Below are 17,533 nucleotides of genomic sequence, written 5' to 3'. Positions count from 1 at the left end.
ATCGATCGATTTTATTTTGTAAGAAATGTATGCAAAAGAAGGGAAGAATTTTATGCAGAAAAATGAGAGAAAACCTCTCTATTTATAGCCAACAAAGGGTAAAGGTCACAACCCTTTGGAAAGAAGACAACCTTTCAGAAAGGTCACAACACTTTGGAAAAGGCACAACCTTTCAAATGGTCACAAGCCTTTAGAAAGGACACAACCTTTCATAAAGGTCACAACCCTTCGGCTTAGTCACAACCCTTCAGGAGAGTCACAACCTTTCATTTCCTATTCACACCTTTAAAACCCAACACATATAAGCTAGACATGATTAACACATTGGTAAAAACCATTAACAGAAAAACTAGGCATTCTGACCTAACTCAACCCGAAAAACTAACTCATTTCCATATAAGCATTCCATACCCCGACCCCACTTCATGCCTAGACCCAACTGGAGCATAGACCTGGAACCCAAAGGTATGGAACTGGCACCGATAACATGTAAAGATATGGAAAAAATGGTCTAAAGCTAACTCGAGTATTGCACAACTCCATAAAAGCATACCACTCTAACATGTTTGATAAAATCAAAAGTCTGCTCTTTTTTCCCCTTAGAATAAACAAGAGAAAGAAGTTACTCACCGGCGAGAGAAACTGGTAGTGACACCAACATAGGTCTTTATAGGTGGATTTGTCGAGAGAATAAGGTATACACACCACAAAGACCTCTTTTTCTTAGAATTACTAAATTTCGTTGAATTTGAAGCTGGGGTTGTTAGTAATTCCGAATCATTTCCAGATGATTGCTGTGAATTTGCATCCGATTTTCTTGATTTTTTCGATTTGCTGCAACTTGAAGAAGATGCTATTGGATTTGAAGAAGAGGGAACTTTGAGATTAGTGGGTTTCAACGATTCAAAATTTGAGGGTTTTGGTGGTTTCAGAATATGGGGTTTCGTCGATTTGAAGATTGTTGACAAAGGTCTAGCCATGGCGATGATGATCTTGCAGTTTTGTTATCTGAAAAATTGACCGTTAGTCTGGGGGCCGGTTATCGGATTATTAGCGACCCGTTTGGATTTAACAAATGATGCATTTCATTTTTAATTTAAATTAAATAAGAGATAAGTACTAATTATTTAGTTGATGAGCAAATTTCAGCCTTCTAATTTATTTATTTTATTGTGATAATTTTAAAAATTATTGAATATAGTAATATTTGAATGTCATAACAATTTTTTTAAAAGAAATGTTTTTTCACCATATTCGAAATCCATTGAAGCCCCAACTAAATCTGAATCGCGGGCATCAGGGGCTGGTGCTTTTCTTCTACCTCTTCTCTTTTTTCCTTCCACGCAGGACGCAGCCCCTTTTCCTTGTCTTGTGTTTCTAATCAATTTGGAACCCGAGTTCTTTAAAACCTTCTTTAATTTCACTATTTAAATTATTAATGGAAATAGAGAGAGAATAAAAAAAATCGTCCCTTCCGTATCTCCTTAAACCAACAACCATAACCTCACCACTGCTCAACAAAAAAGGATTTCATCATCATTTTATTCAAAAATTCTCCAAAATTAAATACTTGATAAAAAGTGATACAAGCATTGATACAAAAGAGCAAATAAATATAAGCAATACAAGTTAGTAACAATTGATATACTATAGCGTATGAACAAAAAATGAATACAAGTGAAACAAATTGATAACAATTAATACAAATGATTTTCGAAGTTTTCTTTATAGATTTTATACACTTTGAATGCGCTTACCCTTGGTTTCACTGTCTACATGAACTAACCACAAATCATCCTTCTTTCAGGCATTACTTTGAATGCGCATGGTAAAAAAATGTATGACTACTCAACAGGTACCGTGAATACATTTTTCAAGTGAAAAATGCAACCACTTGGTAGATCAAGTTTCATATCAAACTGGGAGAACTTAATTAATGGATAACAAAACAGCTACGTCAATAATAATGTTATAGAAACAATTGAATTTCAACCCTTTGTTAGCTATTACAAGAGCTACTAAATGAGCTGTTATTGTCAGCACGGAGAAATGGATCAACTAAGAGTTTTGCCACCAGTACAAAGCCTTTAAAAATGGGCCACCACGAGTCTCAAAAATCAATTGCTTGGTAAAATCTAACAGCGTTCAATTGAAGCCAACTAAAAAGACGAGTTTTAACATAATCCAAGATTGAATGACTGGATTTCAGACAGGTTACAACCAAAACATATGCTAATAAAAAACAACTCTATATTTTAACACTGTAAAAAATAATCAAACATCGTTGCTAAGCTCTCTAACCTCTTCCCAAAATTTGCACGCACCTAAAAACCAATATCTAGAGTGGGTTAAAAGAGGTAGAAAAGTATCCAACTAGAAAGACAATCTAAAGGTGGCCATCTCCAGATAAGACAAAATGATAATTCCTTTTGAACTCACGGGCAAGAAGGATTTGAATCCAGAATCTCCAATTCTTTAAGTTCGGCCTACATTTATCTGAAGCTCTGTCTGATCTTAATCATTCGCTTGAGTGTTGCAAGCCAGAAGTTGCACTCATCCCAATCACTTGTGGTGAGAAGTACCTGGGGATATATGCAAATATAAGAAGCAAACGGAGATCATATGATATTCTACTACCAATACTAGACTAAAAATCTGGAACTACATTATCCAGATAACTACCTGTATCTGAAGGGCGGTACTGAAATCACCATTGTCCAAGGACTGACAAAGCTGCACAAGCTTTTCTGCTGCGTTCTTAGATATGTCCCCACTGTTTAGTTTTGCAAAAAGTGCTCCTAACTTCTTTGAATTATCCTCAATTTCCCGCTTCTTAGCTGGATTTGCTCGTGATCCACCCAATGCCTCTGATGTTTCATTGAACAATCTCGTCAAAGTTGCTATCACGGGTTTTTGCTGGGCTGCAACACATCATATGATTCGTTCCATTAAATATTGAGATTTAAAATGCAAGCACAAGAACCTTATTTTCCCAGTTAAGACTTAAAAGCAGATCTTACGACCATACCAGGCCATTTAAAGAAATAGAGAAAAAGGACACATGCTAACATAGACCACAGTAGTTTTGAAGTACAGAATCTAGGAGCAACTAGAAACAGTTCAGGATGGTGCCGAAGTTCATCTAATTTTACTCCTTTATTGAACTTCTATACGAAGAAGGGTTATAATATAGCAGCAACAGCAGTTTGTCCAGACAGAAACTCCAAGAATGAAAGAAAATACACTGTCCATTCTTTCTATAACTTTACAGCCATGAAAGTCTGTCAGTGGTGCAAAACGATCTTTTGTTGGTGTCAATATAGTGCTCCCTCTTAAAGGTATAAAAAGGATTTCCATATGTTTAAGCCCAAGAAGCTGAAAGTGATTTCAATGACTAAATTTAATTGAAATGGTATTGTATAAGGGGTGAACAAATGAGAGTAACCTGTTACTGCAGAAAAGGTATAAGCTTCTCCTAAAACGTATAGATTGATACCCCAATAAGAACTTACAAGTGCTGTATAGTTAATCCCACACGTGGGGTCTTGTGTTTACACAACCTTACACCTACCTTGTGAAGGTAGAGAGGCGGTTTCGATAGACTCACTACTCAAGTAAAGCATATAAAAACAAGAATGCGAAGCAAATACAGTACCGAAGAAGTCATGCTGAAAACAAAGAAGAAGAGAACAGCAGCGACGCCAACAAAAATACGATAACTGAAGCAAATGAAACATTGAGTGATACTAAGATCGAAAAAAAAATACAAGATCACTACATAAAGATCACACTCACCACCCATAGGTATCAATGTTGAACAATTCATGGAAAGAAGTAACATATGTCAGTAAGAAGGAATTGTATGGCCGTCCAAACTACAGGAATGTACGAAAATGAATGTAACGGATTTAAAGTGGAAGAGAAGCGAACCAGGAACATTTGAGGTATCCACCGTCTGAACTGTAGGTGGGGGAGCAGCAGGAGCTGCTGGTGGCTGGACTTGAGATGGCTGAGTAGGGCTTGGAGGCTGCATTGGAGCCATTCCAGGTCTCTGCACTGGATTATTAACTGGCATAAATCCTCTAGGAGCTTGGGAAGGAGCTACAACCTGAGGCATCTTTTGTCCAAGAGCTGGGCCAGCTTGACTAGGGTGAGGGACATATGCAGGAGGCACATTATGACCACCAGCATAACCTGGGTTAGCAGGTCCCTGAAATAAGCATGCAATGAAAATCATAGGACTACGATTTATCTTTGCCCAAAACAACCCTCCACCCCACCCCACCCCCAGATTGAAATGAAATAATGGAAACTTCAACATACGGGATACAACTGAGCACCCAAGGTGGGCTGCTGATATTGCTCCACATTTCTCAGCGCAGGGGGATTTGATGGGATGAAAGAGGTCTTAGCAGGCTGAGTAGCAACAGGTGGTGGAGCAATGTTACCCTGCAAACATGAGAAAAATATATATTAGTATGCAAAGATAACTTCACATTTATGTGCTTCAAGAGGTAAGTACTTGTTTCAACTCAGCAGCTATTAATGTGGCAAGAATAATCTTAACATCCAAAAGAAAGCCAAAAAGTCTATACCTGAGGAACTGGAGGAGTTGGAGTTGGCAGAAACATGTTTGGTTGCTGGATGTTTTGTTGTGGAGCAGGCTGGTATGGGACAGGAGCAGCAAAGCCGCTATTGTATGAAGAACCAAATGGTTGTTGATAATTCTCAGTATAGGGGCTGTTTGAAATGCTAGGCTGTGGCTTGGATGGTTGCTCCTGAGAAGAGAGAAATTAAAGAGGATAAATCATACGAAATTTCTAAAGAAGACAGTCCTGTTTAAGTAAGGTAACAGACCATTAAGAGAGGAAGAAGATAATACCGGATAATAATGCTGAGAAGGATCAGCCATTCCATAACCAGCTTGATCTGCAACATAGCCGGATCCAGTGTGCAGTTGTGAGTTGTCAAAAGCCATAGATTTCAATGCGTCCTTAGCTGCAAAAGACAAATATGCTAAAAATCGTCAGTTTGCTTTGTTTGAAAGGGATTGCACTATCTGCACTTGGCTAATTCACTTGAAATAAAATACAATGCTGCCACACTTGAAAAACCACCATTGCCTAAATTATAGTTAGACCATAAACCATAAAAAGAAACCCAAAATTCAAATAAAAAAGGGTACATGAGGAGGATACCATAGATGCTACTTTCTTAAATATCAGAAGTAGCCATGTCCCCTCTGTACAGCATAGTCGTACATATACAACAATATACCCAGTGTAATCCCACAGGTGGGGTTTGGAGGGTAAAGTGTACGCAGACCTTACCCCTACCTCGCGAGATAGAGGTTGTTTCTAATATTAGGTGAAGGGAGAAACAATCCTGTTAGCCTTTCAAAGCTCAAAAGAAGACACTTATGTTATACTCTAACAAGTCGTCAGAATTTAGACCCCCATAGAATGAGGAAATGAAAGGGACAGATTAATATCTTGCAGTCTTTTGGCTGACACAATTTGAAGAGTTTGAATAAGAGAGTGAATGGTATACACCCGATAGGCCTAGAAGACAAATGGGAATTATCAACACCAAGTGATGAAAAGGTACAGCTTGGTTGGACAACTCTCAAAACCATAGGAACGCTTCTCAAACTACTCATACTGAGAAACCCAAAATATTTACATGTCAGTAGTGTAAACGCTAAAAAAGCCAAGTACCGGATGGAGGCAAATGATACTATACTTAATTTACAGTGAAGTGGTTAAAATTTACAGCACAGGAATTCCAGTAATAAGCTTCAGTCAGCTGCTTCCTTTCTCAGGTATAGATGTGCTATAATGAAAGCATGAAAAGGCAAAATATTTGCAGAAGAGCCAGGACTGAACCAAACCATATGACCATTATCAACATGAAAAAGACAGATACAAGAGTCGGCTGCATAATAGTGCCGTTCTGTAATGGAGAAATATATCAGCGCAAACATATTGACCTGGTTCAGTGGAGAGTGCAATACGATCTCGTAAGATAGTCAATTCAGGTGACAATTCCTCAGAGCCCATAAGCTTCAAGTATTCCATTGCAGTAGTTAAAAGCCCCTGACTTGCTAGGATTTCAGCATACTTCTCAAGAAGCTTGCAAAGAGAAGCACTGAATCTCTTTTGCCCAGTTGCCAATGCAAAGACTATCGTCTTTTCCATTAAATCCTACAGGTAGGAACAGAAAATACTATTGAGTGTCTTACTGATAAACATAAAACTCAGAAGAATCTGAATGCAATACCGGAAAGAAGGTCAACATATGATTTTCCATCAACAGAAAATACTATTGAGTGTCTTACTAATAAACATAAAACTCAGAAGAATCTGAATGCAATACCTGAAGAAGGTCAACATATGATTTTCCATCAGCCTTTCCTGCCAAAGTCCTCGACCATATTTCTATAGTTTTATCAATGTTCCCTGCACATATGTAACACAGTGTTGCTGGAAGGCTTTCACCAGCAGCCAAGAGTCTTGAAGCAAGTGTATCACACAATGACGTCCATTCATCTTGTGGAGCAAACTGCATGAAGGTGATAAGCAGATTAACGGGAGAACTTCACTTCAGATGGATAACATAAAAACTCTTCTTGGTGAGCATCCCAGAGGTGTGCACTTATTGATTGGATCAGAGCAGCTTTTTATATATCCGACCTTGTCAATGAGCTTTTTTATAATGCCCCTTACACCCCCACAGCATAACATAAGAAGGAAATAATGATTAGGATGTTAGGTAGAGGAACTTACAGTGCAAAGGAGTGCAAGTGTTTCCTTCCAGGACTTCAAAGGCCGAGTGTTTACAAGGCTCATTAGATCATTGTTCACCATAGCAGCAACAACCTGAAGTTATTGTTTAGACCAAACACTTAAATTTTAAAGAGCATGGACTAATCTCCATTCAGAAAATGACAGCCATGATATAAATGGATCTTACCTTAAGGTATGAAGAGTGACTAGTTTTAAGGTATTGATCACGAGTTTGCTCCCACAAAGAAGCACCACCGACATGAGCAATAACCAGAGCATCAGCCATTCTATTTGCAGATATGCATTGTGCAACAGCCCCCTTATAGTCACCGACAACCAACGCGCGTTGTACAGTTTCATCAAATGATGTGTCTGCACTCTCCTCTTGTACATCAATTTCTGGTTGGGAGTCCTTCACATCAACTGACTCGCCAACATCAAAGGAATTCACAGACGTTGACACAGGTGTATCAGCTTTGGGACTCGGAAGATTGTTAAAGAAATCTTCCCCATTGTCCAGGACATGCATTAAGTTCTCGTTGTTTGCAGCTTCTTTACCTGAAAGATTCTCATCAAGGGCAAGGGCATTTACTTGCTCAGATATATCATGCTGCAGAGTATCTTTTTCTTCAACAGGCAGACTAAAACCAAGATGAGAAAGCAGTTTTGTCCTTGCATCCCCATCCTCTTCAAGCATAACCTTCAAGAAGCCCCATATTTCCCTTTCACCTGAAGATCTGTTCAGAAAAGCACAAGCAAGCTAGGGTAAACCGGAAAACGAATGCAACTTGTGAAAGAAAAAATCACCAAATTGAGGAAAAGGACATACTCTGACTCTTGGAATTTCTTTTCACAGAAAACCCTCAGCGAGGTTTTCTCTCCATTCTGAATAGCAGTCTCAAATTCAGAAGACCGAGTCACCAGACCTTGTTCAGTGACTATGCTATGCACATGAACCTACAAAGGAGTAAATGTTACTGCAAAGCAAAAGGCTATAAAGGAGGGATTACAGTAAATCCACGGCATACCTCCGTCGGTCCAGTTGGACCATCTGCAGCACCAAATGAAACAAGCTTTCCACCAAAGCCAAATGAGACTCCGGACTTCTTCTTAGACCACCACTTTGGAGCTCGTAAGGGAGCTGATCAACACATGCAAATGAAAACCCCAAGAAGGTTAACACAAGGGTCACAATTTTTTTCCCTTCAAAGCAGAAAGAAACCAAGAGATGTACCAGGCAGTAATGCAGATAAAAAAGAACAGTTCTTCTACCTCACATGAGTACTACGTAATAGCATAAGGAAGATGCACGGAATATACTACCCGTATATCCTCTTTTATTCATCATATAGGCATAATTGGCAGTGCATTTTTGCCTCTTTTATATTTTCGGTTTTTGAGTTACGGCTCCTTTCATAACTTGATAACTAGAGATCCCCACACACATCCTCAAGTAGACAAGCTAATTTTTAAAACAGAAAATACAAAATGTTGACCATGGGGAAGAATTGTTTCTAAGCAATCACCTTGTTTCAACTATATGATAACTTCTTCCTACATTCAAAAAGAAACATACAGCTTGATGCCCTAAACCTCAAAGATGTTTATAGTAAATATTAAGAAGGGGGAGAGGATGAAGATAAACAAAATTCCATCATACCTGCGCCAAAATAACCATCTCCATCGCCAGCTCGACCACAGCCCTGCAGAACATAATAATATGAGTATCATAAACCAATCAAAATAAAAAAATAAAAAAAAAACGCTGTGGTACAGGAAAACAACAAATTATAAAATACAAGGAGAAAAGGTGTTCCTGGTTCACCATACATGTGGTCGTCAAGAACAATCAAAATATCAAGCACTATCCATCTGGAAGATGAGGAACATCTATTATTTGATTGCTTAAGTCAACAGAGGGATATTGTTATACAGGCCCATCCTACCTACACTACTTTATCTAGTCAACATATCTCAACTCAAAAATAGCAACAGCATAACAGAACTGGTACGAGGAAAAGGAGGCAGGGAAAATCTTTCTGGAGTTCTTTATGTATATTCAGCATTGCATACAACACATTGCAATCTGATATATAAAGCATAAAATTTAAGAGGAAAGGACCTCTATGTTGTAAATGCCGATTTTTCCGTCAAATGATGATGCTGAGATCACCCCTGGACACTTTGGATACCAATGCACATCAAAATTCCAATTGGTTCCAGCTGGCAATTCGGAGACAATCTGTGAAAGTTAAACAATACAAAATCAGTACTTTTTCAAAGCTTTCCATAGATAACTAAAAAATAAGCAACCATTCACTAGTTTAAGAACCATTACCACAAAAGTCAAGGTCAACAGAGAACAACATTTCTGAAACAAAAAATATAAATTGACAATACGAGGATATGAATGAACAATTCAATTTTCATTCACCTCTCCAGACACAGTATCCCAGCAGATAGTGCGGTTATCTTTCGCACAAGTAAGCAAGTAGGAGCTGTCAAGGGGACACCAGGACATAGCAATGACACCTGAGTGAAAAATATCCAAGATTAAAGGAAAATTGTAAAGATATCAATATAATTAGATAAACTAGACCTCTAATCCTTACTAACAAGCTAAAACTTTAATGTTTTGCTTTAAGATCAAATTATCTTATAAACAGAAATTTTAGGTATGCCACACCAATGAGTTGACCTTATTGGTTGCTTAAGGACTTTGAATGTAAGATTTTGTTGAACATCTGAAGACTGAGATCATGAGAACTGAGCACTAGGTTTATATGTAGTATAGTTTTCCTTGTTACACGCTAGGAAAGTCAAAAAAATTCTTCCCCCACTCTAAAAGAGATTCAATTACTATTTATTTAAAGAGGTTCCAAGCTTAGACTTTTGAACTAAGTGACGTGTGATTGATATTCTTTAAATCTTGGAAAGGCAGTTTGTGCTCCCTCTACCTCACATCCCTTCCATCTTTCCAAGTTCTCTCCTCTTCCCCAAACTCCTCCATCTCAGTTCTCAGCATTTCTTGCAGGATTCAAAGCTGAACTGATCCTAGCTGGCATTCATAAGAATGAAAAGGAATGGGGGGAGATACAGAGGGGCTGAGGTGATTTAAACATTCTTTCCTTCCAAATTCTACCATCCAATCATGATGTTAAACTCCTTGCCATGTAATTGTTAATCAGAATCCACTTGCACCCACTGGCAACATGTCAAATAAGTTGTATAGAAAAATCAGTTAAATGCTGCAACAGTTTTCTTTCTTTTGCCAAAAGAAACCAGCCGCTACCCTTTGGGTGGCCCAGTGATTTGGGATTGGGACTTCCATGTTGGAGGTCTCAAGTTCGAAACCCCTTGCCAGCGAAAGCAAGGGGTTTGCTTCTGGGTCGAGCTCGTCGCACCGGGCTTGCCTAGTGCGGGTTACCTCTCCTATGTGGTTTGCGAGCTATTGCATAGGAGCCGGGGTTTCACCCTGTGCGCACCCAAAGGGTAGCGGCTGCGCGTTTCCCTTGTCATCAAAAAAAAAATACAAATTGGATCGACAACCATTCAGTACCAAAATCCCATATCCCAAAGTGGTGAAGCATTTTAGGTGAATGCCTCGTCAGCAAAAGACAGGAAGACATTGAGAGAGCAGCAAAGAAGATAAAGCTCCAATTAAGGAGCAGGAAACAAACTAATTACTAAATTATCAATCTTGAATCACCCAAAAAAAAGAAACAACCATTGTACAGACAGTCAGCCATGTGCTTTAGAAAAACATATTAACTTGTATAAAATAAAGTTGGCATATCATTTGTCGACCGCCAGAAAATACTACCACTGTTATACCAGTACAACAATTGCATTCCCCTCCACACACTTTATTTATAAGCGACTAGAATCATAAATTGACTGCAACTAAATGGGCTAAGCTCAGCAATAGTATTTCCAAATCTTTAATAGAGTTCAGCCTCATCTGTAGGATAGAATTTCACCATCATTTGTCGCTTCAAATTTGTGAATTCTAAGACAGGTGAAGCATGTAAACTATGGGTCTGGTGAGTGCACTAACCTTTAGTGTGACCCACGAACTCTTTCACAGGAGACAGTATATTCCGCATATCCCACAGCTGAAACAATAATATATTAGTTAGATATTAATTACGACGATCAGAGAAAGACAAAAGGGTAGAATTCTTACCCTAAGTGCAGGTGAACCGTCTTCATCGGAAGCAACGATGAGCTGCGTCGCAACATCAGGATGCCACTGCAATACAGAGCACCGCCTTCTAACAGAATCTGTGAAACTGCAGAATTGCCCAATGCAGGTTTATTTTTTGTTATTGTTGTTAATCTCAAATGCAGGAGTAATGTTCAACTTATAGCAACTCTTGAATATAATAACAAAATTAAAGCCTACATTTTATGGACACCTTTTACCTTATCACTGGCTTCTGCTTCTTCAAATCCCACACCACTGAAATAAGAAAAAGGAAAAAAGGGAGATATTATGGCAACCTTTAGACAAAAGAATAACGCAGGCAACTTCCGCTTCTTGCTCACCAGTTGTCCCATTAAGTGAAGTAGACGCCAATATATGCTGAACCTTGTTGTTCCAAGATACATAAGAAATTTCACCTTGAGTTGATGATCCACTACCCTGCAAAAAGGAGTTAAGATCTGAGTTAGATAACTTAAATAAAATGTCAAGATCGACAACTTCTCAATAAAGCTATAGAATAGTTATAGGCCAGGAGTAGCGGATAGAAGATAAAACACCACCAGATCAAAACCATAATTAACTGAAACAAACAACAAACTAAATTTTCTGATATCGCACGTTATAGGCCAGGATTACTGGATAGAAAGAGAAACACCACCAGATCAATGCCATTATTAACTGAAACAAAAATAAACTAAGTTTTCTGGTATGATTATAAGTCGCACTTATCATTCCTCTTAAACCATCAGTTCTATTATTATTCAATTGCAAGCCACTTGTAAGAAAGCATAACTACAAAACTCAATGAGAGACCATTTCCTGTATAAGGGTTGTACGCAAAGCACCTGCTGGAATAGTAAGGTGTATGCAAGTCGGGACGAAACTAGTATCAATACAGAAAATGACTGAGACAATCCCCCAATATTTAGTTGACTAAACACGTTGGAATATCCTTTTTTGCTAATGGATGGCAATAGGACTCGAAATCAGAACCACTACCTACTTTCATATTATGTTCACTTGCTTGAATACCTTATTTAAAAGTTTATTCTTTTGAAATATGAACCCTTTTAGTTATTTAATTTAGGTTTGACTGTTTGAAACTGCACAATGTCACCGAAATATGCCAATGTACCGATTACCAAAAAGTGCATATACAAAGCCAAAAACGACCTCCTCTATTTTAACCAAGGAATGTTAAAACTCCCGCCAGAATCCAGTCCTCAAAAACATGTCCCTTCAAAACAATAAAAAAATGCATGTTCCTCTAGCTACATCATTGCTTAGTTTCCAAATCATTCTTTTCAGTCATGAGAATCATTAACAATATTGTGTAGAATATTCTTCAAAATTTTCTCGACTTACAACACACCAGTCAAAGCCTTAAGGTGAAGACCTTAACCAGGAAAGATAATACATGAACTGGACCTACAAAAGGGTTGAATCGTAGTGGATTATGAGTTATGACAGCAATGTCACTCTGCCAATTACAATATTACATAGCTTATTTAAATCACATATCAAAGCATTTTAACCACTATTCAATGAAAATTGTATTTCAAGGTGGTCACTTAGTTAATGACGCATGTCCCTGGCCCAAAAAGTGCTATATATGCAAGAAGACAACAAGTGTATTTCTTCTAGCATGGATTCCGACCTTTTTTATACCCAACCTAGATTCTGACTTTGAGGTGATAATAGCTCCACACCACACGCTTTTAACCAAATGCAATGACCCATTATGCAAAGCAACGACTCCTCATACTAGGTTGAATTATATTGTCATCAAAAGGGTAAAACCCCACAAGTCAAAAAAACCTCCTCAGCCTCCCCACCATTCCTCTTAATGTAAGAATATTCTTTTTTGTAAAAAAATCATTACAGATACAAAAAGGCAAGATAACACTAGGAATATTTAGTAAATTCTCTTTTAATGATTATGTCATAATACATTAGAATCCAAGAGTTAGGAAATACTCCCTAGTTCATGTGTCTAAAAACTACTATACAAGGCACTATCTCTTATGTTAAACTTTTTTTAACAGATAAACCTCAAGTTCCAGTGGTACAAGGTTCAAAACACATGGATAATTAGCCCACTCTCTTCTCTTCTCTTCTCCACTTAAAAAATACCAGGTTGAGTTCGTCTGTGGCAGGTTTGAACTCATAACATGCACCTAACTCACACATCACACCCACACATCATGTGATGTGCTCTTATCACTATACCCAAAGCCCGGAAAGTAGGCATGCTAAGTACATTTTGATGGCAATGAATTGGAAGATGGCCTATCTGAGAGAAGAAGAAAAAGCAAGTGCTGAGAAGAAGAGTAGTTGTGAGAGAATGTGTTTTGACTGGCAATTCCATTCTTACTGTCCTAGGAAGAAGGAAAGGATAAAAGATACAGGCTGCATCTTGTATGTAACTACCAATTTTCCCCATCTTGTATGTTAACAATCAATTTCAACAGAGACGTTTCCTCTTCTTGCTTTCTCTCTTCACAGTAGCTCTATATATAACAACAGAAATTGAAATTAGCAATTGAGTACTACTCCATTTTTTTTGCTCCTCTTCAGGTATTTCTGGCTATCAGTTAGCAAGGGAAACTGCTGCTACTCAAGTTCCAGTCAACAAACCAATCAATTTAAAAACCCGATAGGTATGAAGGAGCATTTTAAGAATTGGAGTGTCATGCTTTACATTTGACTTGAATGAATGGCTACAGAAAAATGCAAGAAGTTTTATCATTTTTCCTTGGTTATCTCTATTGCACTGTGTTAGATTTAGAGGAGGTTCAGCCAAGGTGACACTAGAATTTATAAATAAAAATTGCCTGAGAAATACTGACAAAAATGATTTTAATGTCAGATATTACATACTTTAAGGGGAGGGAAATGGCTAGGTTCTGAAGGTTTCGCAATATCCCATATACAAATTTCACCTTCATCAGCTCCAGATGCAAGGAGATTTGGAGTAAACCCATTAAACTCCAATCCGCGAACCTGTAAGTAATATGAGGGAAATAATATCATATCATCACAGGATTACGAAAAGATGCCTACACAAAGAACAGGAGGCAAAACAGCAAAATGGTAAAACTTACAGGCCCTTTGTGCCTCGACAGATTTCCGACAAGAGCATTTTCAATAGCTTCAGACCCATTTCTACTTCCAAAGAAAGTGACAGAAACAAAAATTATATAATGTCAAGGTTGAAAGATCAAAAGAAATATCTATGTAATCAAAGCAACAATTCAAAAAATGCATCATAAATTGAGTATATTCTGCCCCCATCTTTCACCATTAAAGGATCACATATAAGTCCTGCAACCTTGTGTACACCATTTTCATTACTAACTGTAAACAAGAAGAACAATTTTTCCGAGAGTAGGAGCAAATAAACAAGTATAGGTGAAAAAGAGCCAACAAAAGGGCCTGAGTGAGGAAGTGGTTCTCAAAAAGAGTTTAAATTGGAAGAACCTTTATCAGGAAAGTTAGTAATGCAGACAGCATCTCTGCACTCGGCAACGCTACATGCCCATGGCAATTCATGCATATTTTGTATCACATCAATAAATTGCCATGTACATTCTGTACTAAAATACGTATAAAATCTTCAGAAAAGCAACCACAAAAGTATGTCCTACTATAACATATTAAGGAGATAAGAAATGATTGTACAGGAATTGTTCAAGTTAAGTCATCAAACACGAAACACAATCAATATTTCTTTTGATTCCTTAGTTTGGAAAGAGTTAGTAGAAACACTACTCGCTACCTACAGCCAATCCAATTTCTAAGCATCCCAGTTCAAAGATTGCATATTAATCACCAAGTTTTGGCATTTTTTAGTGAGAAAAATATATTTTATGACTAATGTTTTATCACAGAGAAAATGTCTTTAGGGTACCAAATCAAAAGGAATCCTGCCCTTCAAAAATGCACTGAAACCTGGATCGTCAATAGCTGATCTAGTTCATATACAGCACCACTATTCAGCGAAAGAACAAATTTTGGAAACACTAAACGTTTGCATTTAGTTCAGCTCTTATAGTATCCATCTACAAGTGGAATTCTTCATATAGGTGTGCATATGAACCGTGAATTCATCAGACTAAGAATTAAGTAAATCCGATCACTAACCACAAAAAGTGCGACATTGACCTATTCAATAAAAAAAAATAACAGAAATTGGAATTACGAGATCAGAGGCTTGGGATTCCAAAGTCCAATATTTCCATCAACAAGCCCACCAGCAATGATTCCATGCGAGAACTCCTCCGAATTGGACTGACATTTCCCCCAAGACATCCGATTGATCCTCTCTGAAATAGAAATCGAACCTGCGAGATTCAGCTTCTTATCATCCGATACGAAATCAACCTCAAAAATGTCGAGATTAGCAGTGGAGCTGAATGACAGATCCACCGCTCCCGCCATCGTTCCAGCCGCCAGATACGGTGCCTCCGGTGCGAAGGCCGCCGAAGCCGATCTGTTCACCATCTTTATGCACGCCATCGGATCAGCAAATCGAAATTAAAACTATCTACACGCCACCTAAACCAGAAATCGAATTGATACAGGTTGAGATATTGTGTATAGATTTTGAAATGAAGAGAAAATAGAGAGATCTAGGGTTAGGGTTTGAGAAATTGGGATCGAAGCTTTCTCTTCCAGATAGATCGAGATGGAGAAGAGAGAGGACAGAGTGTTGAGTCTCTTCTCTGTTTATTTTTCTTCGAGAATTAATTAAATTTTTTTTAAGATTAGATATTTCTTCATATATACTAGTTCCCTTTTGGTTTTTTTTTTTTTCTTTCTATTTTACTTCACTCGATTTTGATTTGGAGAAGAACGGTAGAAGGGTAATTATGTGGAAAGCTGATGTTAATATTGGAAATTCAGAATTGCCTTCGTCATAGAACCATTCACATGTTGCCACGTGTCGTGCGTTACACATATACCTAAAAGTCGGAAACTGTAAACAGAAAAAACAAAACTAGAATTGTTGACAAAGAAAAATCTCTCTTTACCTATGAATCAAAATCAAATCGTTGTTGACAGTAGAAGTTTGTCATAGGATGATTTTTCAATTTTTTACAAGGTAATTTAATATTTTTATGCATATTTATTTTGTTGTGATTGAATTTTATTAGTGGATTGAAGACCTAAAGATTATCATATAAAGTTGTTTTTTTTTTTTTACTTGTAATTTTATTTGTTTATATCATGATAGATTAATTAAATAATTTTCTATATAGAAATCAAATTTCAAAACATTATAGAAACAGTCGACTTGAAGTTCAATTAACTTGTTTCATTAAATTACACAAGCTTAAGTTTATCAAAAACTAAAATTTATTTCATCTTATTATTAAAAAAAAGTACACTTTTTTAATTGAAAACTTCAACAATATGAGAAAGTGAATTTTTGAGTCCTCTTTGATGAACTTTCTTTTTATACAGTGAAAAAAGTAAATTAAATAAAGATCTTGAAATTGTTTAGAAGCAAAAAACAATAACTCGAGTTTGTTGGACATAAAAAAGTATATTGTCTTTAAAAGCATTAGTCTCGATAGTGAATTTCTCTTGTACTTCATTCACCTTTGTTATAGCACCTGGATCACTATTAATAGTACAATATTTATAGTTTTGAAAGATTCAAGTTTATTCAAAATCGTATTAGTACATATTTTACTTCCTCCTACGTAGGAGCATCGCCATAAATTAATATTATTTTTCCTTCAAATATATAATATTATAATTAGTATAAACTTGTTGGAGTGGAATAGATATTTACAATCTACAATAATAAGTTAAAGCAATGATGTTATATCATGTATATCCTCTTCATTGGTAAGTTTGGCAACCATTAAGCAAGTTCCTTTCATTTCAATCACCTTATAATTCATTTGATTTGTAATAGTTAATCCTTGTTTGATGTCCCGTAATTCTGTAATAAAACGTAAGGTAGGTTGCATTCTACATGAATAACCCAACAACTGTCTTTCTTAATTATCTTAAAGATCAAGACAAAATAATATCTTTAGGCTATGTATGTCATGTCATCAACATTGGTGCTCATATTTTATTTTCTATGCACAAAAAGAGGCCAAATTCTTACTTTAGATGGTTTAGAAAGAGAAATTGTAATGAATTTTGTTTTCTCCAACATAATTTATTATCTGATTATATATAAGGTGAATAAGTAGATAATTTTAGTAAATAGATATTTATGTTTAATAAAAACTCTATAAAACACTGTTATAATTATACATAAATATATTGGCGTTTCATTATGAAGTGAGTGTTAGAAAATAACATTCACAGCGGAAGCATTCCAGAATCATACATCTTGCATGAGTATAGACAACAATCACAAATACGTATCACATACAAGGTATGCTGAAAATTAACTCAGGATTACCTCTTGAAGCGTGTGCAGATATCTTGAAGCAAATCCAACTCCAACTCTATAGTCTTCTACAGTGATCCCAAATAACAATTGAACTCTCTCAATACTTGGGTGGGCAAGTATCGT

The 17,533-nt window shown here is 36.9% G+C and overlaps 2 protein-coding genes across 2 annotated transcripts in view; both read right to left on the bottom strand.

Annotated features, from left to right (window-relative positions):
• The window catches only part of LOC125872473 (structure-specific endonuclease subunit slx1), a 6,530-nt gene extending 5,489 nt beyond the window's left edge, over positions 1 to 1,041 (bottom strand). The window contains exon 1 of the mRNA XM_049553209.1: positions 631 to 1,041. Coding sequence (XP_049409166.1) covers positions 631 to 980 — 350 coding nt within the window. The 5' untranslated portion in view covers positions 981 to 1,041. The remainder of the gene's footprint in view (positions 1 to 630) is intronic.
• A 1,131-nt stretch (positions 1,042 to 2,172) lies between these two features.
• LOC125872402 (protein transport protein SEC31 homolog B) lies at positions 2,173 to 15,753 on the bottom strand. Its single transcript, XM_049553123.1, has 22 exons — positions 15,194 to 15,753; positions 14,097 to 14,157; positions 13,873 to 13,995; positions 11,334 to 11,430; positions 11,211 to 11,247; positions 10,972 to 11,077; positions 10,843 to 10,900; positions 9,220 to 9,317; positions 8,908 to 9,027; positions 8,446 to 8,488; positions 7,814 to 7,926; positions 7,615 to 7,742; positions 6,973 to 7,522; positions 6,786 to 6,878; positions 6,376 to 6,561; positions 5,990 to 6,203; positions 4,883 to 4,998; positions 4,596 to 4,778; positions 4,324 to 4,449; positions 3,931 to 4,210; positions 2,683 to 2,921; positions 2,173 to 2,582 (listed from the first exon to the last, which is right to left on the bottom strand). Exons 1-22 carry the CDS (start codon positions 15,508 to 15,510, stop codon positions 2,493 to 2,495), a joined length of 3,378 nt encoding a protein of 1,125 aa, XP_049409080.1. The 5' UTR covers positions 15,511 to 15,753; the 3' UTR covers positions 2,173 to 2,492.
• Positions 15,754 to 17,533: the final 1,780 nt, after the last annotated feature.

Source organism: Solanum stenotomum, chromosome 1, assembly GCF_019186545.1.
Source record: "Solanum stenotomum isolate F172 chromosome 1, ASM1918654v1, whole genome shotgun sequence".
NCBI classification, from domain to species: domain Eukaryota; kingdom Viridiplantae; phylum Streptophyta; class Magnoliopsida; order Solanales; family Solanaceae; genus Solanum; species Solanum stenotomum.
This window is presented reverse-complemented; position numbering and strand designations above follow the sequence as displayed.